The 27061-nt window shown below is 35.5% G+C and overlaps 3 protein-coding genes across 3 annotated transcripts; all 3 read right to left on the reverse strand.

Moving 5' to 3' along the window:
- Positions 1–792: 792 nt before the first annotated feature.
- On the reverse strand, positions 793–2971 carry LOC121807217 (protein TIFY 6B-like). The gene is made up of 6 exons (XM_042207433.1): positions 2512–2971; positions 2025–2203; positions 1862–1952; positions 1460–1784; positions 1321–1381; positions 793–1203 (listed from the first exon to the last, which is right to left on the reverse strand). Exons 1-6 carry the CDS (start codon positions 2674–2676, stop codon positions 1161–1163), a joined length of 864 nt encoding a protein of 287 aa, XP_042063367.1. The 5' UTR covers positions 2677–2971; the 3' UTR covers positions 793–1160.
- A 7389-nt stretch (positions 2972–10360) lies between these two features.
- Positions 10361–11312, reverse strand: LOC121808787 (metalloendoproteinase 3-MMP-like). The gene has a single exon (XM_042209367.1). It carries the CDS (start codon positions 11291–11293, stop codon positions 10361–10363), a length of 933 nt encoding a protein of 310 aa, XP_042065301.1. The 5' UTR covers positions 11294–11312.
- A 6779-nt stretch (positions 11313–18091) lies between these two features.
- On the reverse strand, positions 18092–19024 carry LOC121807619 (metalloendoproteinase 3-MMP-like). Its single transcript, XM_042207886.1, has one exon. It carries the CDS (start codon positions 19022–19024, stop codon positions 18092–18094), a length of 933 nt encoding a protein of 310 aa, XP_042063820.1.
- Between the last annotated feature and the right edge of the window lie 8037 nt (positions 19025–27061).

Raw genomic sequence — 27061 nt, forward strand, 5'->3', positions numbered from 1 at the left:
ATGGCCACGATACCCCTCTTGTTGGATTAATTCCCATTTTGGACCAGATTAATTATTTGGGCTGAAAGCAAAAGACTTGGCCCAGAAATTTATATAAATGATCTGGGAATCAACGTAAGGTTTGGGCCAAGGACAAACATACAAATTTTATCGATAAGGCTGGGCAAAATAATTATAATTATTAGGCCAATTAATTAGTTCTTGGCTTGACTAATTAATTTTCATTTTTTTAAGTAAAAGAATTTCAGATTTTTTCGCAGGATGCATTATGCATTTTATTTAAGTTCAATGATTTCTTAAAGTCCGATCGCAGTTATGTTATAAACTATCCAAAATAATACTCAAGATACATTAGTTGTAAAATTATATCCTAAAAATAGGAGTAAATTAAAGAGTATAAAATTTGTTATGACTATTATACTAGAGTATTCAACTTACAATTTCTTGCCAAATTTATACATGTACATAAAGACCTCTACAATTGGTAGTTTTATCCAGCGAACAGTGGAGGTTGGTTGCAGGGTAGGGTAGTATTTTGGAGGTTATGTTGCATGACACTTTCCAGGACCTCTATGGCTCTATGCTAATGCCTTTCTTATGCACATAACTTTATGTACTATAACAAGCTCTGTGAATCATAATTATATCATTTGGCTGTGGAAATCATGGAAATTATCACGATTCTGGAACCGGCAATTCCTGAGGAAATCGACCGAACCATGAACCTGCAATTCCGGTTCCAAGTCCCCATTAAAATTTTAATAACCCATAGTTAAAGTTGAGCCTATAAAATTTTCAATGGCCATATCAAAGTTTGGGCTCATGAATTGTGAAAAAATATACAAGGTGGTGGTGTTTTATTTCAAGCATGTACGGAAATGAAAATTTTCCCACAGAAGATGGGAAGGCAAGCGATGACACCAAATTACACTGCTAAACGAGTAAAACCTTCGCGTTCTAATAGGTATGCTACGTTTTGTACAGTGTAGTTAAGAAACTGTGGCCTAAAACATTCTTACTGTGATCAAACAAAAAGCTGTTGGATCACACCAACATCAAAGCCATTTTAGTCAAGTTACTTCTCGAACGAATGCAGCAGCGTTTATCTGTATCTGTTGCATGTCTCCCTTTGATCAGTTGAGTGCTCGCACAGAGTTGCATTATGGCGATTCCTTGTCATCGTACGGTGCTGTGCTGATTGCCCTAAAATCGAGAAAAACATCACCGTTAGTCCTTCATATTCAATGTCACCATTTGGATCCTGATCTGAATCTTGACTCATTAGACAGTTTGACACACACTAGTAGAGCTATGTTTTACCTCTCCTTGCGCTTCTCTAGAAACCGAGCCAACGATTTCCTCCTAAACTGAGGTACCGAGCCTGATCACAATACAAAATCAGCATATTAGAGAAAGGGAGAGAGCATGAGTTCATTAAATTATAGCAACAGAAGAATACTTGACGAATTAGTGAAGGCTGATTCGGATGCTGGTGAACTGACTGCTCTCAATGGCTCGAATTTGTTAGACAAGACGAGAACGCTTCCTTGTTTAGAACCATTCATGTCACTGATAGCACCACCCCAGTTAAGCGATTGAGAAACGCGATTAGTGGCATTTGCTGCAGGGCTAGGCCGATGTGATGCAACGCCATAGGGATGATTCACAACATAACTTTCAAGAATTGAAGGCTGAGGCGTGACTGCTTGAATGGGAGCTGCACGGGCCGGTGAACTAGAAGCCGTGGGAGCCCCATTTCCAGCCAATAACATAATAGCCTGAGCCTATACATTTATTCATATATTAAAACTAGAGTAATAATACAAAACCAGAAGATCAAATTAAGCACAAATTCTTGTACCTTATCTGCAGAAACATTGTCGTATACACAAACTGAGCCGTTATAGAACATCGTTAGTTGGGCCGGAGCCCCTGATATCTTGGATGAATTCCTGCATAATGGATGCGGTTTTTGTCATTTTTTCCAGAAAAAGATTTCAGTTCTATAAATGCGAAAATAATACCTTAAATCTGTAGTTCCGACAACAGGGCTGCTCGAAGACAGAGGTGGGATAGCAGAAATCGGTTGTGGGCTAAGGGGCAGAAAGGATGGATGAACAGAGGCAGGTGATACCGTTACCTTCGTTGGATTGGTGGGATACGTTGTGACCGTGTATCGGACTCCTCCTTGATCAATGTTTTTCTGAGTAGTCAAATTGAAGTAACAATTGAGCCTAAATGATGAAAACATGAGAAATATTGCTAAGTAGTTACTAACTTCTATAGATGAGTTAACATGTTCATTAACCATATTCTGAAACACAAAAAAAAGTCATTGGCTACCAAAGTATCTATTGAGAAATGAAACTAAGGTAAAAAAAAACAAAAAACAACTCCACTATTTGTTATACGTCAAGCAATACATGGAGTAACTCCTGATATAGCAGTGAAAACGGATCGACTTTATCAAATTCCATTCAAGGGTTATTAGCAAAGAAAATCGAAACTAACCTGCATAACGGTAGAGTAAGAAGTGCGATCACAGTCGATTTCTTTGGTGGTAATCGTCACCAGACCAGCAGAAGCGAGGGAGTCGAAACCCGTCTTAGCATTAGAACCATGAAAGGACAAAAGCTGAGGATTGGCATAGCTCTTGTTTGGCAATGGCCACTCCATTGCTGCAATTCTTAATGAAGCTAACAAATCTTCAAAACAAAAAAAAAGTATGCAAATCTCCAACAACAAACCAATCAACCACAACTCTTTGCTAACTAATGTAATGAGACATCTTAAGCAAGAATTAGGTGCTGTCTAGATCCAGAAACTTCATGGAAAATCACAACATTGAAATTTGTTATTATTATAACGTTAATCAGTGACAAATAGTAGTATAGTATTGTGATCCCAATTAAATAAATTGAAATGCCGCTCTTCAATAGCTGTAAATCAGCTTCAAAATATTCAATTGTAAGTTTCTCATGTGCATTAAGATAACATAATTGTAGTTATCAATGTAATAAAGCGAGAAATATGGGCATCCAAGTGGTTAATATAATATTAAATATAGCATAACATGGGAATATAAAAACATTCATATTTTAATTTGGAATCGTTTTTTGCCTTTAGGAGACTAATTTATTCTTATCTTCTGGTGACTTCTAGGAGTGCACAACTAATTTCATAATAAAATCGATTATTTAATATAAACAATGAAGAAAGCACGTTAGATTGCACAACCAACTAAAGGGAAATGAAAAGTTTTAAAGGATTGTTTTCCCTTTCTTTTTTATTACTACTACTAAACAATTTAATTATTAGCAAACTTCATCTTAGCTCATTATTTTATATCCCATTTAGACTTTTCTTGCAAAACGTGAACATCCACCCAACACATAATTAAATCCAAGAATAATCATAAGCTGCAATGAAATGCATTTCACGAAAATCGAAAATCTAATTAATAATAAATTAACATATAATTACAAAATTTTGGAGTTCAACCAGAAAAGATATAGGGAAGAAAAAAATGGAAGCGCACTGTAAGCAACTATTTTCAGTTATAGGAAAAAAGTAAACTTCATAATTCGTTCCTGGAAAATAGGGTTGCATCTTAAATATCTGAACTTGAATAAAAATCACATTTTAGGTATCTTGATTGCAAAAAATCATGGTAGAGGAGCCTAAGCTGACTATTTTGCGCCTGAACCTGAATTCTTTTATTTTCAGCTTATCTTTTCCACTTTTAAAATAATTGATTAAAGTTCAAGAGAAATTATTTTTGCCTTAATGAGATTAGGGATTAATTTCACTTTTTAGAAAATAATTAAATTGTTTCATTTCAAATCCATGTCTAAGAGTTCTCACGGTATAGAGTTAGAGATCTTCAATTATTCGAATTGCAATTCTAGATGCATGTTAATCAACAAAATTTAAATATTGTGAGTCAATTCAATTGATATTTTGTATAAAACCCAATCATAAAAATATAATCGCCGGACAGTCTTATTTAATTATTTTGATTTGGGAGGGTATTAATGGTATCCATGTCTAAACAAATGTTCTTCACATCTTAGATGGTCATAAAGAGATTTATTTTTCTAGTGGAACTCCCAATTACTCGAATATACGATCTTTGTTTAGGATAATTAATCCTCTAATGTCCTAAGCAATCTAAATTTATGTTATATATATTTGTAGTCGAAAGTCTTCTAAAATATATTCTAACTTAAAACTCAATAATTTCTATATTTGTCAGAGTGAAAGTTGCGAATGGTGCATTGAACAATTCTAAAGAAGCATCAAAGTCAAACTAATGGAGTACTTGATTTAAATTAGCAACCTAACATTAACATTAACAATAAATAATATTCCAATTAATTACACGAGTAACCAACTAGATACATATAAAACAATATTATACAACTCGATCGGCTAAGAGCTACTGTAGAATAAATAATGGAGGGGAATGGTAACCCTAATCTTTCAAAACAATTAAATATTGACTACTATACGTCATCTCCTAAGTCATTACCTAGTTTTGTTCCCATTTGTTTATCTTTTTTAATATAGAGAAAAAATATTTATAAAATGTGGAAAGACGTTGCATATGATGGGAAATGGATTATTTAATTCACTTAATCATGTTTTCACTTTTACTTAATCAAAATAGAATAAAATTTTATTACGCGTGGACGTCTATAAATTACGTTTTATACATTAATTTTCAGTTGGAATTTGATAATTCATAATTAAATCCAATAATTTCTTACTAGATGATTATATATTTTATGTTTGATGTGATCAGGTTGAAATATAGATATGTAATTAATTATTTATATATTTAAGGAGTGAAAACCCTTTTTAAATTCCCTCACCCAGTCCTTTGTTCTTTTTTTACATTTTGAATCTAGATTAAATAATGTATATTGCGCATGTACATTATTTTATTCCTTAATGGTTAGATCTAAATAGATTTGGAATCTTACTTATTGATCTCGTTTGCTACTTTGAGATATCAAGCTGACACGTATAGATTGTGGCATCAAATCACGATACATAAAGTAGAAATGATTTAATCAATTATTGGATTTAACTTATTAAAGTTGACCAAATAGATAAATCCAATAGCATTATAAAAATAATTGGGCTAATTCTCAGCCCACTTACCAATATTTGCCGGTTAGATAGACATGCTAAGCCCATACAAAAGGCATATGTAATACTACTATTTGGCATTCATTAGTAGATTTGCCCTTAATTAAATAACATAGGAGATTTCTTGATAAAACACTCACCTTGCAATCTCGATAGCGATTTTGTAAATCTATTTTTCCAGTCTAGGGAAACTCTATATATTGTACGTCATGTCAAGGGAAAAAATATGTAAACCCTAAATAGTTGGTTTTAAAAAAGGGTTTGTGAGTATGGTTACATGTCATCTAGTACAAAATTAAATCATCTATCCCACCAATTAAAATTGCACTACAAAAATGATTTATTTCAAAGTTTAAAACAAACCTATCTTGTTTGTGAAATGTGCGAAGTAAACAAAGAAATCAGAGTGAATACATAATATTTTGGTTTGAAATCTAGTAGGGCACAGCATGTACAAGTACAACGTATATATATGAACGATGAAATACTTTATTATGCACAAATCTTAACTTGCCCAAAAAGTTTAATTTCATTTCAAGGTTTCAAGAAAAAGACAATTGACGAAGAAACTATACTTCAATTAGCACTCAATCTTAGGAAAACTCGTCGCTCCTAAATCCTAATTAACTTCATCTGTTTGTCTGCAAAACCCTAAATGTCTCCGCGATCCCAACATCGAATCTATAAATATGTAGAAACCATCTTAAAACCAGAATAAAAACATGTCATTGGGAAGGTTAATAAGTGTTTATCATCAAATCAAGGAATGCACAGGTTGGAGCGATTTCAGATCGACGCTCTAGAGGTGGCGTATGGAGAGAGAGACCATCTGTCTAGAGAGAGAAAGGCGGAGCTAGCGAACCAAACAGGACTGGATGTGGAGCAGGTTACGAGCTGGTTTAATCAGAGGCGGAAGCGGGAGAGAGAGATGGAGAGGAGGAGGAGGATGTCAGAACGGATATTTGGAGCTGGAGGATGCTCTGCGAAAGAGCAGAGAGAGAGAGGCGAAGCTTGAGCAAGAGGTTGAAGAGAGCAGGAGGAGAGAGAATGGACTTAGGCTGAGATTCGGATTTTAAGAGACGAAATTGGAGGTTGCATGGTCACACAGTTCGGATTATGAATATGTGAGTTTGTGATTTATGATTTTCGGTTTACATATATCATGTGATGATATATGTTCGTTTTATGAGGGTTGTATTTCTCTAAGTTAGGATTTGCATACCTAGTTTGTTCGGTTCATATGACTTCAACATAGATGAGTTATCTATCATATCAAACTGCTATGCCACGTCTTAATATTAAATACATGTATTTTTCATATTTTTTAGTTTTTTCTTTAAACTTTAATTTTTGAATTATTTAATTTTAGTCTTTTTTTTCTTGAAATTAAATTTTCTCTATATTGGAGCTTACGTTTACGTGACAAGTGTTAGGGTAGCAAAAAAACAAAGATAATTGAAACAAGCTCGTTTTAGATAAAATAAGATTATTTGTCTGGCAATACATGAACTTTTGAAATTTTCTACATTTCCCGAAACATTTGAGGTTTGCTAAATTCCTTCATGTTTCTAGAAATCTGTGCCGGTCAAATGTGGATAATATTTTGTGGAGGAAGGGAATATAATCCATATTAAAAACTAGCTCTAATATTTTTAAAAGTACAATAGTCAAATTTATTTTGTCTATGAATCAAAATGATAGTGAACAAATTAAACTATTAACATCTAAATTGTTTTACAAGACATAAATTTTAACCTAAAAAATGAAGTGAGTGAATCGATATATTAATTTATATAATATAACTTATTTTCATGTATATATGATAAGCAATAGAAGATGACCCATGATATAGATATATAACATAGAAATAAAATCCAATTTCTGAATAGCAAGGTAGTATATAACTAATTTTCGATTTATTTCCACTGACAAAAAAATTGTCAATCATCGAAAATAATTCAAAACAATTCTTTCTCCCTTGTCTTGATCATGACGGCCGGCTTTGACAATATTTACAATCTTGGTCCAATAGATGAGAAGAATTATTAATGTTTTAATGTTTGTGATCATAAGCAATTTTGTTTGTAGGTTTTGCCTCTCTATTATTGTCTTTGTTATTGACTTATTATGACGACACTTATTAAGACTATCATTTATAATTTTATATGGATGTGGACATTAATTAGCCATTGAGCCTAATTAATCATTTATGCTGCTTGAGTCTGTCGGCGGCAGCTGCACTAATAGAGACAGATAATTATTTACAACTGGGGTTTCCGTAATGCAGTTAAATTGATTGATTATTACATGCAATAATAATCTATCTTTAATAACATATGCAAAAATGGAATTTTGTTGTGACTATGAATTAGATGATTATGTAAGAAATTCTACATTTTTGTAATCATTCTGATTAAAAAAGTTAATCAGTAGTTCTCAGTAATCAAACACTATTTTTGAAGTGAAAACTTGTATTAGTACCACCTATCTAATTGACATGTCTTGTGAATTGAGACATTTCTCAAATCATAGTTGAAAGTGCCATTATGTGTCTCATTGCGTTGTTACTAATTTATTTTTATTTTTGTTGTTACAAAGAGGAATTTGCAGCTAGTCCTATATGAATTATGTGTTTGTGCAATATGCACCATCTGAATCGTCTTAGACAAGAATTAATGTTCAAAAAATTAAGTTAACCTAACATGTGTTAGTAATTTAATATTTACAAACTCATTCAATTTACTCACTAGGCTAACTCAAGAGTGGCTCTATTAATCTTTATCGTGCATATATAATTATACGTATTTGTCATGGCTATATCAATTGTGAACAAGATGTAAGCATCTAAATTGTTTTATCAGGCCAATATTCGACTGTTTTTTCTGTATTGCATACGCAAGAGATGGCTTAATTTATGCGATAATAAAATTTCTAATTACAAGAAAGACAGATTAGGTAGCAACTAGCTAGGCCTTCACATCAAATATTCCATATATAAGCAAAACCTGTTGTCTAATGACTGAATATGCGATGCTTGAAAAATATTCTTTGTTTATTTTATTCATACCAAGTTGTAAACAATTATGGTAATAATTTTCTTTATTTACAACTTACAACACACTACACTAAATTTGAGTTTTTAGCCAATGAGTTGAGAAATAACTACTTACTTGAATTTGTTCGATTAATATACAAATAACTCATTTGATTCTATATTTTTTTAATTGATACTACTTTTTTAAATACGGAGTGATTTTATATTTCAACTAAGCATGTGCGGATGCCGCTGTCGACCTGAATCCCAAAATCTCCGATCGACTATCAAATTTCAAATATATATTAAAATAAAATTATACATGATTTTAAAAGTTCTTTTAAGCTTACATTTGAAAACATCAAAGTCGGCTTCTCGATGCTCAATAAGTAGTAATTAACTTAAAACTAGTATACATATACTAATGCTACATTTTGAGTGAAGTTTGATTTAACTAATTATACTCAATTTGTTCAAGTGTGACCATATAAGTTATAAATAAACAAAATGATCATGAGAGCAATCATTGAATCTTGATAATAATTCAAACAACCTTCAACTTATATAATTGGCTCCATTTGGCACATATCTAACAACCTATAACACATTGTGTATAATACTATGTCTGACCTTGATCATCATTATAATAATATAAACATAAAATAGTATGAGCGTGTCTGTAGACTGTATGTATATATATATGTCATGTTCGTCGTAACAAATTGCAAGTAGGATCTTTTGTTTACCTCTACACCATTTCAAAATCTTCTTCCTCAAAATAAACTCTGCATCTGTCTCTTGATCTCGATACAACGTCGGACTATCGGTGGAGTGACTTATCCGGGCATGGGTATGGAGTATAGCGCGCTTCTGTTATTTATATATGCAATGAAGGCTACACTCCATATCCAGTCCTGGCTAAGTCACTTTCTGCTGCTGCTTCATCCTACTATTTTTTTTCCAATAACTCGTTGCCGCTACCTGTAAGTGTGTTAAAATGTCACTACGAAAATTAATTAAGGATGCTAATTTATGTTTCTAAATACACCATGTACACTTTTAAAAATGTCTTAATTCAATTATGGAGTCTTAATTAAAATTAAACGACAAAAATGAAAACTATCTCAGAAAAGCAAAATATTTAAGTTCAATGGACAATTATGTCCTGAACTTAAATGACATTTTTCTTTTCGCCCTTAATTTCTGTTGTTATTCAAAATTTTCCAACTACAGTAATTGCGTCTATTATTTTGTATCTTTTATAAGATAAATGTGTTGTAGTACAAGATGAAGGGGTTTTTTACTCTGACAGTGATTCTTCAAAGGGTGAGAAGTGAGACGTAAGCACTTTCTTCCTACTTTCTCTTCTAGGGTTATTATCTATGAGAAAAGATGGCCAAATCATCTACTCCATTGCTTTTGGTCCGAGCACACCACAACGGCACAACCCCAGAAAGATCGATGTCTCACAAATCAAATTTTTCGCCAATGATCGATTTGAACTCGATGTAATTTGTCGTCGTTTATGTGAATAAAATACCTTTGCACGTGTTCTTTCTGTGATTATGCTTTATTGACATGTTTCTATAGTCTTGATTGTATATCTCAATGTTCTGATCGATTTATCAATTTCAAGTTGGATTAACATTCTATCTAACTAGATATTTTAAGTCAATCCAATCTTACAAATTTCTTTGATCAATTCGGAATTCCATAATTTTCTTGCTCTCAATTCAAATATATAAATATATAAATTGGTCTAGATTCAGATTGTTCAAATATAATTTTAAAAAAACTGTAATCCACAATTTAAATAATAGAAGTACTAGATCATATTGCACGCACGTCAGACCATTTTATTGTCAAAATAATAGAAGTACATTAATGGATATAAATAGAAGCCGAACCGAAGTAAATATTTGGAGTTTCAGTTTCATAGTTCTTGTGAAAAATATTACATCCCACAAGAACAACAAATCATATTTAAACCTTAATAACCTATATTGAAAGTTCCAACAATAAAATTATTTAATTTAATTGACGGTTGATTGAGAAGAGGCATAGAAGCCAACGAGGAACCTAGCATAGATTATATTAATAACATCCCAACATCGGGAAAATTATTTTCAAACATTAATATAGAAATTAATATGATATATTTAATATGATATTTCAGCGATTGTACAAAGCTCTTATTCCTGCAATATCATCTGCATGTAAACTCTTCGTTAGTCCAGACCCGATCCCTGAATACATGATTGCTGCATTAACTGAGCTATGTCCGAGCCCTAGAAGGTGACCGATCTCATGAAGCGCAATGCTTTCCAAGTCGAAAGCACCCTCCACTGCTCCAATGGACCACCTCTCGTCAGCATCATAATGAAACCTTCCATTAGTTGGTGGAAATGCATGAGCTAGGGTTCCTCCGCGGCCATCAAAAGGGGATCCGTCTCCATGATCACCGCTGTGGAACCCTATGACCAGATCCGCATTTTGATTGGTTTGGGCACGTGCGAAGGTGAAATGTGTGGAAGAATCCCATTTTTGGAAGGCACGTGCCACGGGCTCCATAGCATTTGGAGGGAAGTTGGGCAAGAATCTATAAGTGAGATGTGTTTTGGAAGATGGCCATCTAGGGTTTCCTTCAATGAAACTGAAGTGGGATACTGTGTGGATGTTGCTTGATCCCGGTTCGTGCTTCATGTTGCGTGGATGCATGTAGTTAGTGCCATTAACTATATCAGGCACCCCACATCGTGGAGCTTGCATTTTAGAAATAGTTTCATCGTCTACGATTCCTGAGGGTTTGATGTGGTAATTTTTCTGGTAGGTTTTGATGGCTGATTCTAAGATATCATCGAAATCATCATCAGTGGCATGAGTTTTGTTTTCATATTTGAGATAACCGAATTTCTCAAGATAGGCTTTGAGCTTGTGGATCTCTTTTGTGTTGTTTCCCTTGTGACAACCTTTCAACTTATTGATGAAATCAAAAGGGGAGGAGGTTTTGTGACTTGGGGTGCTCCTTTTGGCATGGCCAATTGGAGCGAGTAGTATGAAAGTGAGAAAGATGAAGGAGATGAACTCGAAAATCTTAAATGCCATGAATGGGTTTTTGAAGAATTCTAAATGTAATGGATTTGTTTTGTGATACATGTTAATTATGCTCTACATTCTACGTATTTATAATGACTCTTGTGGGGGTTATATTATTCCTTTATGTAATGACTTAGACGAGGTAGTGGGGACAATTTCGGTTGCCTTCTTTTGTTTTTCATTTAATTACTTTGACTTGGAATAATTGGGTGTAGAATACGTTACGTAATTAGATAATAAATAAAGACTAGGTCATCTACAACAAATTATTCTCGTCGTTCTAATAAAAAAGTTGTAGGCTTCTAAACAAGACTTGTGATAATTAAATTACAGTTTCAAATAATAAATGGATTGAACATAAGTAATCAAATTAATTAAAGGTTCGATGGTTTTAATTTTTAAATATGATGGTTTCATGCTGGGTTTACAAACAACACAATTTTTTAAAAAATCTTATGTTTGGAGAGTATTAACAGAATAAAAAATGAAATGTAATTGTAATGGTAAATTCGATCTATTTATTTTCGAGGCAACATTATTGATAGCGAGAAACAAAGCAGCCTTAGGCTATTTCTCATGGAGATTAATAAGCAATCAACTAGGGCTGGCAAATCGTGCGGATTGGGTCGTTATCGGGTCAACCTGATAATGACCCAACCCAATAAGGCCTAACCTGAACCCGACCTGTTAAGGAAACTGTAAATCCAAACACGAACCCGACCTGCTACCTTCAAATCCGAACACGACCCGCACCCGACACGAACCCGTTATCGACACGATATAATATGGGTTGACACGACACGATAACAACCCGAACCTGATATTACACGATTAAAACCTAATATTACACGATTAAACCTTAATTTTTAACTTAATTTACACAATTAAAATTCGTTTTATACTATTTAAATCTAATTTATAAGAAATTAAAAAATTAAAGTAATATATATATTTTTAAATAATAATAAAAATAATAATATTATTTCTTAATGGGTAACCCGTATCCGACCCGCATCCGACCCGAACCCAACCCGAAATTATCGGGTTCTTAATGGGTCAACCCGATAAGGACATGGATCCAATAAGACTCGACCCCAACCCAATAATTTCGTGCGGATTCGTGTCAGATTATCGTGTCGTGTCGAAAATTGCCAGCCCTACAATCAACCGGTTGATGAAGTCTTTATTTTGAAAATTATTAACATTTGCTTCGAGATGAAAAGTTATATCAAATACATTAACTTTGCTTAATTCAACTACCGTATTTAAGACAGAGTCAAAAATTCCCAATTATAATAGTACTATTTTAAATTAACTTTATAGAGGGGTTGACAGAAGACGTGTTTATGATAGTCTTTTTCCATTTAGCCGCATTAATCTAAAGAAGATTGACTCCCTCGACGACGTTGAAAAAATATAGAAGTTGTTCCACTGCTTATTTTCCAACACATTAATTAATGTAATTCGGTGGTGTTCGGATGACTAAATTAATTAGTATTGAGATATAATATGGGATAAGGTAAGATGAGCTTTGTTTTGGATTGAATTAGTATTAAGTTTTATTTTGTATTTAGTTGATGAGATTATGTCCAATATAAATTTAATAAAGTGTTTGGTTGATAATATTAATAAAAAACTAATGCGTATTAATTTTGACTCTATTTATTATAACTATAAATCAATTTTAAATTAACTTATAATTAATAATTGATTACTTATTCAATTCATTCAAATATTAATAATAATTTATTTATTTTTATAATGTGATAAGTAATCAAGCGATACTGTCTCATTTCTCATTGTCTACTAATCCCAGTAAGAGCATCCACTATAAGGTGGACACTTCCAAAAAGTTTCCGCAGCAATAGTGGACACTTTTTTTAGCCACATCTTCTTCTTCAACCTATCTTCTTCTTCACTTCAAAAAATCCATCTCTTTCGTCTCCTTCATCAACCCATCTTCTTCTTCACTTCAAAAAATCAAAAGAAAACGAAAAAAAAGGTAATCCGGCGACCGCCGCGCAGGGACGGTGGCACAATAGGCCGCCGCGCCGCTCCAGGACCGACGCGTCCTCGCCGCCTAGTCGCCGAAGGGTGTTCCACCCCCTCCCATTCGTCAGCGTCGGGGCGGACGCGGTTCCTACAATAGTTCGCCGGGGCGGCGACGACTCCGTGGCGGCTGGCGCTATAGTGTACACCCTAAAACATAAGCATTGAACATCTATAAATTGATTAGAATTTTCCAAAAACCAAAAGTGTCATAAATTACAAATTCTCTAGTAGCTCAATTCTCTCTCTTATGCGTGCATTTTTTGCATATAATATTAATCAGATCTGTAACTATAAATTACACACATATATATAAAAACTCGATGATATACAGAGAGAAATTTGGTGATTGGACCGATTTAGGGAAATGGTCTTCGTTCTTAGCTCTTCAGCTCTTCTACCATAGTAAATCCATCCCCGATTTTCCTCTCGTCTCTCTCATCTGTCATTCTTTTGACTTTGGGGTAGGGGGCGTATGGTTTGTCACGAGATAACTGCCGAAACTACATCACGGGCGATGGGCCTAGATAACTTTGTGATACGTGAATATCCCCAAGAATATCCCCAAATCTCTCTTAGTTAGTTTAGCATTGATTTAGCATTATCCTTTCATATCTTTTGCTTATTATAAATAGGGCTATTGTAATTCTCTTTAATCAATCAATGAAGAAATAACATATTATTTTCCCTCATCTTTATCGTTCTTTACTTTCCGCATAAACCCTAGTTGGAGCTGATCTCGGGGAGAGCTCGAGACGTCCGTTTTATCATTCCGTTTATCGCAACAATCATCGACAGAATCTAGTTAAGGGAGGGAGCCCTTAACAATTGGTGCTTCCATTGATGAACTCATCGTCAGATCCGGTGTTGACGCAGGCAGCGTCGGACTCGCCGCCCTTTGATACGATCCGTGTCATGTTCGAGCGGCTGGTCGCTGGCATGGCTAGGATGGAAGCGCGGATGGACGATTACGATCGTCGCCCGCCGTCAGAGCGACACACTTCGCGGCCTGAACCGGACCCACCCGACAGCCGCCCTCTTCCCAGATCGTTGGAGGCTGCCTTGCCTTATGCGCTGCATCTACCAGCGACCTCACCCTTCATGGACTTCACCGAAGGGTTCCGCCCAAACCCTAGCGGTGCATCAGGTTCGCGACGCACAGGCCCAACCCAGCGCATGGCCCAACAAGAACTCCAGTCGACGTGGGATCTGCCACCGGCGTCGAGGCCAACTCCAGCGTGGGATGTTTGGGGCTCTCGCTTCGGCGATCAGACCAGCCAGGGGGTTAGGTCAACGTGTGACCCTCCGGGACATCGGCACCCGGCGTCACTGCCGATCGCAGACAAATCGTGGCTGCGGCTGGAGCCCGATCCTTCCTACAGCGGTGCGTCGGGGTCGCGTCGCACTGGACCAGCCGAGCGCCTGATCCAACAGGAGCTTCAATCGACGTGGGATCTGCCCCCAGCGTCGCGTCCACACTCGGCATGGGATAATTGGGGGAATCATTTCAGCGAGCCCCACGTTTATAGCGGCGGGTCGTCTTGGGATTCCCCGGGGCAGCGGCAGCCGGCGCGCATGGATGTCAATGTGCCTCACATCCCTCCGTTCTCGGAGATCAGCTCTGCTACGCCGTCCTACACTGATCCCTATAGTCAGCCGCAGTACTACACCGATCCCTACACTGATCCACCGTCGGCGATGCTGCCCGCTGCTGCCCCGCCTTACACCGTTGATCCCTATTACGTGAATAATATTGGTGTTAGCCCAGCGGTGGTCCATAATGTTGTCGTTCATGTTCCTAAAGAGCCAGTTCTCATCCGAGTTCAGGAGAATATTGTTTCGGAGCGGAGCACGTCATCTGCAGAAGAAGTTGTTTCTGGAGAACTGTACAACCTCCCAGAGAATGGGGACTTGCCAGCAATTCAAGACGAAGATGTTCATGTGTCGAAGAATGTCATTGAGGCTCGGGATGAGGCAGAGCCGGTGATTGAAAAACCCACCATAATTGACGAAGCACCAAAGAAGTCGTATGCTCCTATTGCAATGCATCTCAAGGTAACGACTGCAACTTTATCGCGATTTCCAACTTCGGTTTTTGTGCCATTCCTCGAAGGGAAGAAGGTTTTTGGACCATTCATCGATATGTCATCCACGACAGGCATCGAGCCTCACTCGGTGGTGAATGTTTATGGGAATATTGAAGGAAGTCGTGCAATTATTCGGTGGGCATTTGATCCGGGGGGAGAGTTATCTCGCCAAAGCTGTTGTTTCGGACTCTCTTCGTTGTGTCGTGGTTCCCACCTTGAGGACAAGGTGGATTTTAACCGCGGGGGAGTTGATACGTGAATATCCCCAAGAATATCCCCAAATCTCTCTTAGTTAGTTTAGCATTGATTTAGCATTATCCTTTCATATCTTTTGCTTATTATAAATAGGGCTATTGTAATTCTCTTTAATCAATCAATGAAGAAATAACATATTATTTTCCCTCATCTTTATCGTTCTTTACTTTCCGCATAAACCCTAGTTGGAGCTGATCTCGGGGAGAGCTCGAGACGTCCGTTTTATCATTCCGTTTATCGCAACAATCATCGACAGAATCTAGTTAAGAGAGGGAGCCCTTAACACTTTGTCTCGGGCCGAGTCGTAGGAAAAAATAGAACCGAACAGCAAATTAGAGGAGATGAAGATAAGAAGTCATGGGCTTTCTTGCCAACCGAACATGACCTTCTAGTTCTAGGTATATAACAGGATTAAGATTGCACAATTTCTCTTTTCAATGATAAAAAGTCCACAATTTATCTTTTCTATTATCTATTTACTCCATCCGTCCCATAAGAATATGCACTTTCTAATTTTAGAACTCTTTTCTCTCTGATGAAGTGTGATTCATTCTCCATTAACAATACTTTATTTACTTTTTCTATCTACCTCTCTCTTATTTTACCAATTTTATATTAAAACACGTGTCGAACTTAAAATGCATATTCTTTAGGGATGGAGTAAGTATATAATATGATGATGAGTCCACAATAAATTGTAAATAAAATACTCCTATAAGCTTTTTATATAAGCTCTTTATAAATTATACTTCCAATTAATGCATGACTTGTGCATTTATCAAGTGTTTGAAATTTACAAAGTTGCTTATGTGACCGTATTATTTTAAAACTGTCACAGTGTGCTTATGTAAATTAATTTAATTATCTGACAGTCAAAGATGCAGGCATGGGCCATTAATGGGCTAATATCGTTAGGCAAACTAAAAGCCCATATTAAGCCCAATACAATTACTTAAGCACATTTAACAAATGGCTGGACCGGTTATTTTAATGACTTTAAATTAGTTATAGTAGACGAGCGTTGAATATAATAGTGTAAAGTGAGAGTGGAAAACACCTTAATCAATATGATACGAGAGAACTGAGATTATGAGTAAATATGTAAAACGAACGTGCTATTACAAGCTACTGCCTCCGTCCGCGAATAGGAGTCTCGTTTTTCAATTTTAGACTATTCGTGAATAGGAGTCTCAGTTCACTTTTACCATAAATGGTAATAGAATCTCACAGTCAACTAACTCATTCCACTCACATTTCATTTAAAACTAATATATACAAGCGAGACACATATTCCATTAACTTTTTTCCGCTCACTTTTCTTAACATTTTTTAAAACTCGTACCGTCAAGGAATGAGACTCCTAATGGCGGACGGAGGGAGTATGTGCTTACACTCTTACACTATAAGGACATTTGGGTCTAGCTTACAAATCCGGTATTTTTTATCCCATTTTTTATTTTATTTATCCTTTAGCTAGTATATCTCATTTTTTTTCCTTATTTTATTAATCCTTATTTATCCTTCACCTACAATTCCCATTTTTCCTTTCCTCGTTTTTATTTTTTACACTTTTATCTTCTTCAGAGTTTGAATCCTCAGCCTACAAATCAACCATCTTTTATTTTCTTACACTTTTATGTTCCTAAATTCGAATCCTTCAGCCTAAAATCAATTTATTTTCCATGTTTTATTTTCTTACACTTTTATGTTCAAGAATTTTACTCCCACGGCTATTTTATTTTTATACATCCGACTTTTAGTCTAATTGTCTAATTTACTTGCGTCTTATTTTCTAACTATAATCGGCACATATATTTATAGTTTCTATATATTACGGATTCTCTAAATTTTTTTCTCTCATTATTGATTTTTATCTCTTGCAATTGCCCATTGTTGTAGCAATTTTGGGCGATGCGACCTTAAAACATACTCAAGACTTGGACCTCTCAATATAAAATTTCTGACTTCGTCATTGATAGTATATATCTACCTACCACTTAGCTTTTTTATTTATAACTCTCAGTCCGTCTCTACGGTTTTTAGCCGTTGAGAATTCCTTCACCACAACTACTCCTATATTGTGGAGTATATCGTATTCTGAGTACGATTGTCAACAAAAGCCATAATAAGTATACTGTGTAAGCCTTAGTCTTGTGTAACTGTGTAAGTAGTAAAATAGTAGTATATCTTATTTTACCGTCGTGAAATCATTTTTTAGCAGGTAGTATGAAAATCATAAACTAAATTACATACCAAATTTCATAACTTGAAAATTCATCTCGATTCAAACAAAAACTAGCTATGTTGCAAATTGTGAAAATGAGGATACAATGAGAAACATTGACATAGGGAATTACCGGAATACATTTTATTAATAACAAGATTAAGAGATGAATTATTTAACTCCGAGGTGGTTTCAGAGATTGTATAAAGCACTTATTCCTTGAATATCATCATCATGCAAATTCTTGATCTCTCCTGCACTGATCGAGGGATACATGATTGATGCATCAACTGAGCTATGTCCAAGCCCTAGAAGGTGCCCGATTTCATGAAGTGCAACTGTTTCCAAGTCGAACGCATCCTCAACTGACCCAATCGACCACCACTCGTCCGCGTCATAATGAAACCTTCCATTAGTTGGTGAAAATGCATGAGCTATGGTTCCGCCGGGGCCATCAAAAGGGGCTCCGTCTCCATGGTCATAGCGGTGGAACCCTATAACCAGATCAGAAATTTGATAGGTTTGGACACGTGCGAAGGTGAAATGTGTGGAAGATTCCCATTTTTGGAAGGCACGTGCCACAGGGGCCATAGCCTCTATAGGAAAGTTGAGCAAGAATCTATAAGTGAGATGAGTTTTAGAAGATGGCCATCTAGGGTTTCCCGGAAAGAAACTAAAGTGGGACACTGTGTGGACGTTCCTTGACCCCGACTTGTGTTTCTTGCCGCCAGGATGCATGTAGTTAGTGCCATTCACAATATCAGGCACCCCACATCGCGGGGCTGTCATTTTTGATACAGTTATAATATCAATCCTCCCCGTAGGTTCGATACCATAATTTTCTTGATAGGTTTTGATGGCTGATTCTAGGATATCATCGAAATCATCATCATTGGCATGAGTTTGATTCAGATATTCGAGATAGCCGAATTCCTTGAGATACACTTTGAGTTGATGGATGCCTTTTGTGTTAACACCCTTGTGACTACCTTTTAATTGTTTGATGAAATCAAAAGGTGATGATTTTTTGTCACTTGGGATATTTCTCTTGGCATGGCTAATAGTGGGAAAGAATAGAAAAGCAAGAAAGGTGAGGAAAAGCAACTGAAAAAGCTTAAGAGCCATGTTAATAGTAGTATGGGAGATTGTGTATGTTATGTTGTGATGATGCTATTGCTTGCTAGAGATCTATTTATACACATAATTCGCATGGGACAAATTGATGGGAAAAAAAGTCAATCTTAATCACCTCAATGGTCTAACCTAGGCTAGCCGGGTATCTTTCATTAAAGAATTAAATTAAGGTAGAATGGTCTAACCGAAGACTTTAAATTTTATAATTGTGACTGCTATATTCTAGGCTATAAGTCCGGTCTATAAAAATTGCTCCGTACTTCAAGATTCCAATTTATTCTATTTTTGTCTGTTACTCAAGAAACAATCTTCATTTTTCTTGATATAATTTGAAGACGACCTCTCTAGATTCAGCTATATATGTGTGTCTATAATTTTTCTTACACATGATCATATGTATAAACAAGGTAATAAACATACGTTGTGAATAATCGTGCCATATTATTAAATTGTTGAATGATTGGGCGGCTAATCTTACATTTAATTTTGGGTTTCAGAGTCTAATCTTAATTTCTAACATGCTGAGTAGTGGTCTTAAAGATAATTTGATTGATCATCCGCACACTTGCATATATATAATCAGTATAATCATCGGTCAATGATGTACATATTGGGTCACACAGTTACACTAACCTAAAAACACATTTCTTAGCCGATAATCCAACTATTAATCTAGAAAACAACTACTAATCTAGATCATTATATTAAAAAATAAATGATCCAGAATTAAATTCGGTTCACAACGTTTTCGTTAAAAGCCTATATCGTTTCGAGGCATTTTAATTTTGTCCAGGTGGGAAAAACATTACGCAGTTGATTATGTAAAAAATTAAAGATAATTAATTCTTTTTCCTTTTCATGGTCTCAAAATTGTAAAATATTACGTGTCTCTCTCAATTTTAATTATTTTTCACAATACTCCTTCTGTCCCCAAAGAATATGCAATTTGAATTCGGCACGGGTTTTAATACAAAAATTGATAAAATTAGAAAAATTGGTAAAGTAAGAGAGATGTAGATAGGAAAAGTAATTAAAATATTGTTAGTGGGGAATGAGTCCACCTCATTAAAGATAAAAGAGTTTTCAAAATTAAAAAGTGCATATTCTCGTGGGATAGACTAAAAAGGAAAGAGTGCATATTCTTGTGGGACGGAGAGATTACTAATTTTATGAAAATTCTAAGAGCATTCACTATAAGGGCCGTCCCGCCGCCCATGCGACCGTCGTGTGTGACGGCGGTCAGGACGGCCCTATTGTAGGCGCCGAGCGCCGCTCGAGGGTCTCCTACCACCTATTGCTCGCAGACGACCACCGAGCAACCGCCATCCAAATTTTTATTTTTTACTTTTTAAAATTTTATTATTTCAATTCTATATATACGAGTAAAAACCCTCTTGTTTTTATTATTCACACCTCTTGTTCTACCGAGTTCAAATTTATTTCATACACCTTCCTCTTTTTTTGTCCAATTAATTTCGTAATCATCGTTTGATAGTAGGAATTTTTGGAAAGGCTGTATAGGGCTGAGCTTATTGTCAAAGCCCAGACTTCTATCTATCCAAAGTTCTCCATAAATTTGAAGTCTTTTGTTTCTGCCAGTTTGCCTTGCACCATTGATTCCGGAGTAAATGAAAATGAAATCGTCAATAACTTTGAGATCTTATCAAGCAAACTCCCACCCATCATTCAAAAATTCAAGTCACAATAATATTTGCATTATCAAAGGTCGCTGATTGTAAATTAGTAGCTAATGTTCGTATCTCCACACTGGACCAGACATATTTGGCTGCTTCTACTCATTTGAGAAAAAATATTAATTGGGATTAAAAGCCAGAAGAAATTGCGTATTCATCTATCGAATCAGAGCTATTTTATTCTCCTACTTATTGTTTTGCGCTCTATTTCCTTTGTCAAAGATAGTCTCAACACTGATTATTTATCCCTTTTTGATGGAGCTTTTGAGTTTTAACTGTGATAAAAAATTAAATATTGGGCGACAAGATAGAGCATCGTTGTTAGCGTGAGTCTTGTGATTGTAAATTTGGGAATTGAAAGAATGGGGTAGAGAAAGGTAGTGAAGATAGAGAATTTGATTTCGACAGAATGGAGGGGAAACGTAAAAAAAACGAGAAAGTGAGGGAAGAGAAAAAATAGAGATATTTTGAAAAAAAGGAAAACGATTTAACTAGCTTGTGACGATCCAAAAAAGAATACTACGATTCATCAGCAGTGAGATGGAGCTAGGGAGTATTATTTTTGCTCTGAGATTCTCAGAAATATAATATCATCATAAAAAAATACTCCTCCCTCCTTCTCATGGAAATAGATTGAATTTCTTTTTTCTTCCGTTCCTATAGAAATAGTGGTAATGTCACACCTCAACCCATCTGACGTATACTCTTTTAATAAAAAAAATCTCTATATCATAAAAGCAATCAATACACGTGTTTAATTCATAGAACACTCATATTATATAAGTTCAAACCAACACTTATCCGATACATATTTCAAAATATCATGTAAAGTAGTGGAACCATCTTACCACTCTATATACTATACATTTATCTACATACAAAATGATGAGGAGGAGAAGGTTGTCAATATGCGTCAGCCGCCGAACCTAATAACACGTGGAGTTCCTATGACCCACGCCAGTCAATTTGTAGTCATTTTTATAATACTCAGAAATTAATTTATTGAATAACGATACTCAGAAATTTAATGGTAATCAATTTGTTGAATAACGATAGTCAGAAATTAAGTACATATATTTGTAGTTATTTTTATAATTTAAAATTTTTTTGTAGTCATTTTATGATTTAAAATTTTAAATGTGATTTAATAATAAAGTAGTTGGATGTGAATGACTATAATCGCTTTTATTTATTTATTTTAGTAGTACATATCGAACTTATTTATGTTGCATGGTTTTTCAGTGATGTAGAGTCACACAAAAATTGATTTAATGATTATCAATTAGTTGGGGATGATAAAAAAAATTAAATACATATACATGTAGTCACTTTTTAGAACTATTCAATAATAAAATAGTTGGATGTGAATGACTATTATTGTTTCAGTTTAATTTTTACTACTACTATTATACAAAAATTAAATTTGTTTCATGATTTTTAAGTCAAGATGTAGAGTACACAAGTCTATCAACTTGACGATCATTAATGGGTCGGATGATAGTATTAAGAAATTATTAGATGTGAATGATTTTATCGGTTTAATTAATTTCTTACTTATTATATTTCAATTTATCTCTATTTCATGATTATTACAAGGCATAGAGTATGCAAAGAAATTTACTTAGTGATCATATATTTTTGTTGGATGGATGTACTAAAACAAACTATATATACATGTAGTCGTTTTATAATTTAAGATTATTAAAATTATTTAATAATAAAGTTGAATGTGAATGACTATTATCATTTTAATCTATTTTTTACTATTATATTATAGTATTACTTTTTGTTTCATAATTTTTTGAGTCAAGATGTAGAGTACACAAGAAAATGGACGTAGTTACCATCGACTAGTTCGATAAAACTACTAAGAAATTAAGTACTACTATATACTATATTATAAATATAGTCATTTTAATAATTTATAGTTTTAAAATTGTTGAATAATTAAATCATTGGATATGAATGATCTAGATATTATATAAAGCCTTAATTCCTTGAATATCATCTTGATCCAAATCTTTAGTCTCTCCAAGACTAAATGATGGATACATAATTGCTGACTCAACTGTGGAAGCAATCTGTTGAATAACGAAACTCAGAAATTAATTACATATTCTTATAGTTATTTTTATAATTTAAAATTATCTTGTAGTCATTTAATAATTTATAATTTTAAAAATAATTTAATAATAAAATAGATGGATGTGAATGACTATGATTCACTTTAATGTATTTATTTTAGTAGTACATATCAAATTTATTTATATTGCATGGTTTTTGAGTGCTGTAGAGTCACACAAAAATTGATTTGGTGATTATCAATTAGTTGGGTTAAAAGAATTAAACATATATACATGTAGTTACGATTTAGAATTATTCAATAACAAAATAGATGGTTCTGAATCAATATTATCTTTTCAATTTATTTTTTACTACTACTACTATACAAAACTTAAATTTTTTTCATGATTTTTAAGTTAAGATGTAGAGTACACAAGTATATGACTTAATGATCATTAATTGGTTGGTTGATCATTAATGATTATTTTTATAACTTAAAATTTTAAAATTCATTAGATATGAATGATTTTATGGGTTAATTTATTTGTTACTTATTACATATCAAATTTTGTCTCTATTTCATTATTTTTTGAATCAAGATATAGAGTATGTGATAGGATAAACCTCCTATCGGGCTGATCGGCGTCCGTAGATCGGCGATCGATAAATGTTTGTCGCGAGCGAGTGCCCATCGAGCACGACGGTTTTCTCACTTGGAGAAGAGAATTAACGATAATATTGATATTCTTGATTGATTTTTCAAATGATTACAATAACTCCTATTTATAATGCTAATAACTAACTTACTTGACAAGAAAACAAAGATATGGAAAAGATACGCAAATAAACAAAGATGTGGAAAAGATACGCAAATCTCTAATTTAACTAACTAAATAATGCTCGTATCAACTCCCCCACGGTTGAAATACACCTTGTCCTCAAGGTGTGAACTACGACACAATGAAGAGAGTCGAAAACATCATAAACCAAATCTGGTGTTGTGCGCGGAACATCTTCCGTCGGGCAGCGGCGCAACTTCGGTTCGAGATGGTGGGAAGGCATAACTAGTTGCTGTGCGCGGGTGGATTCCCGTCGGGCAGCGACGTAGCTATGATTCGATCGGTGTGGCTAGTTGCTGTGCGCAGTGGATTCCCGTCGGGCAGCGACATAGCTGTGATTCGATCGGCGTGTCGGAAGGTGAGATCGCGATGAAAGCACCAATTTGATAGGATAGACCTCCTATCGGGCTGATCGGCGTCCGTAGATCGGCGATCGATAAATGTTTGTCGCGAGCGAGTGCCCGTCGAGCACGACAGTTTTCTCACTTGGAGAAGAGAATGAACGATAATATTGATTTTCTTGATTGATTTTTTAAATGATTACAATAACTCCTATTTATAATGCTAATAACTAACTTACTTAACAAGAAAACAAAGATATGGAAAAGATACGCAAATAAACAAAGATGTGGAAAAGATACGCAATTCTCTAATTTAACTAACTAAATAATGCTCGTATCAGTATGTGAAAGAGCAGGTTTGTGCAGGTGTCGTTTCAAGCAAAGGGTGTATCCTACTGATCAGTATGGAAGTCCCTGCTAATCCTGAACCTGTTATCAATAATCCTCAACCCACTTCTACTGGCTAGTATAGTGGACGTAAGGGTCGAATCCCACAGAGATGAATGCGTTTTGGGAATTGTGGTGATATTCTGGAAATGTTTGGTTAGCTACCACGCTTTGGGTTGAGACTTATCTAGGCTGGAATTTAAGGTGGTACTCTACTGACTAGGAGGTGGGAGAGATGTTAAACAGACGGCTGTGTACGTGTGAGTGGGGAACATGATGTTTCAGAAATAAATGTAGAAGGTACGAGTTTACTATAAAAGGCTAAACGGAATATCAGAGGAAAAGAGGTAGTTAGGTGACTAGACCTGCAGATCTGAAAAGTAACAGCTCAAAAGTAAGGACAAAAGTAAAAAGTTGTTAAAAAGCAAAAGTGGTCCCAAACTTGGATGGAGATATTGTCTTCTTCAACATAAATCAAATCAGATCAGCAAAACCAGATTCATCACCATAAAAACTCATATTAACAACTTCAAGAACACAGATCTACAATTAAAACTTCAAATCAAAAGGTCGAACACTGAAACTGCAATTATGCTTACTGGTCAACATGCAGGGTGGCAGAAATCACGTAAATTGGGTTTTCACACTTAACTAATGCAGATCTAAAATCTAACAGCTATCTAGACTTGCAAACTCAGAGAGATTAAATACAGAAGTTAAAACATGCGATTTCATACAGGAAATTACCGTAACAGCTAGATCTAAGCTATCTAGGCGGAAAGAAGCGAAAACAAACATGAACCGATGCTGGAAAACAACTTCATATTCAATAAAACGTTTGGATCACAACTAAGACTTCAAAGTAAGCAAATATTTAAAGTGCAACAAATCCAATCGTAAGAAACAGAATGCGATTAACTAAGAAAGCAATAAAGATTGTTTGCCACTCCGGGCGATGAAACTGTTGACACTGCGAGACACGCTGACTGGAACGAGAGAATGAAACTCCGGCGAACTGATGATCTTCAAGTGACCATGGCTGTGGCGAGGAACGAGAATTACGAAGGATAATGCTGAAGGAGTGATCTACCTAAGAGAGATTGCTAACTAAGCGTAGAAGTTAACTAACTAATTGATGATGATTCTCTCTCCAAGTGGCTTCCTTTTATAGGGAGACCTCCCTTGATTTTTAGGGTAGACTTCAAACATGAAATGACTCTTTTGCCCCCTTGCTTGCGGCTGATCTTCCCAGCTATCCTTCTTCTCCATCTCGAGCCTTTTTGGCATGCATACTGGTCAGTATTGCACTCTCCTGGCGCCTTTTTCGCCTGAAGTATCCGAAGCTTTGCCTACTGGCTAGAACACTCAACCTGCACACTTAAACAACTGTTTTGCAGATATAATTCAATTATGCACATCATACTGACCAGTAACCAATGCTTAGAATACGACTTATCAAACTGCTCACACTTACCGCATGCTTGTCCTCAAGCGTGAAGAACAAACAAAAAGAAATAAGTTGAATTCTAGCCTGGTTACTCCCCTGACCGACTCAATCCTAAACTAGACTCTAAGCTACGACGCAAGGAAGAAAAGGAAACATAAACGATCACAAAAACACATAAACAAACACAAGAGAACTAAAACACAATGATCGGGCTATATTTTCAACCATCCCTCCCCTCGGGATCAGGTGCAATCCGGCCTTAGACAGCCTTGAACTTCCGCCGCCCCCCTTTTCTCTCCCAGTCATTATATCCGCTCGTCAAGATCGCCCAAACACTAGCTTCACTTAGTCACTCATACCTCTCCGGGAATGTTAGGACTGTTCTCTCTAAATGCTAGACCACAGATGCTTCGGACTTAGATCTCACGTGCAGCTACTGAAGGGCTTTAAGGTTTGTAACGGGGCTATTGGTTGTAGTGTTTGGGGTGGATGTTCCTAAGGCTCTAAGGTTCAAAAATAATTTCCACTTTATTTGGTGCGTGGGAACTGTGTGTACTCGGGCTCTTGGTTGTTGCTTCTTTCGGCCTGTGTTTCTGACATTAACCTCCAACTGGACAGTAGCTCCTTGTGGCTTCGCCACCCTTATTCCCTCTTTTTTTTGTGGTCAAGTATTTCTGACCATTTTTCCTCATATTCTTTCTTCTTCTTTCTTTTTTTTTTCTTTTGTGGCTTCGCCACCCTTATTCATTCTTTTTGTGGTCAAGTATTTCTGACCATTTTTTTCTTCTCGAGCTTCCTAATCTCCCCTCTAGTTGAATTCTTCTTTCTTGCACACCTTTCTGGCCAGTTGCTTTCCATGCCTTGCATACACACACAGTCCCAGTGGCTAGGGGTGTATATTGGGTATATATGGTTAGAAAAAGGGGTTCTACTGGTAGTTTTTTTTCTTTTTTTTAAAGGGGGGGTTTCCTACTGCCTTCAGTGTTTGCCACACGCGGTCACTTCGCCCTAATCATTATGTGGCAGCCACTCTTTTATTTTCTGGATATTGTGGAAAGTGGTTCCACTTTAAGCTTATAACTCACATTTTAAGAGGGCTTTCGTGTTTGGCTCTAAGGATGGGCTTTTCTCTCATACTTGCATCGTCTATCCTGACTAGGAGGTACTAAAGGGGGTGGTTTCTATTTTTCAGCATGTCGTATCTCCCTCAATTCCCCTTACCGTCAGTTCAAGACAGTTGAGTTTTAAGCCCAATT

The sequence above is a fragment of the Salvia splendens genome, chromosome 6, assembly GCF_004379255.2.
Source record: "Salvia splendens isolate huo1 chromosome 6, SspV2, whole genome shotgun sequence".
In the NCBI taxonomy this organism is placed as follows: Eukaryota; Viridiplantae; Streptophyta; class Magnoliopsida; order Lamiales; family Lamiaceae; genus Salvia; species Salvia splendens.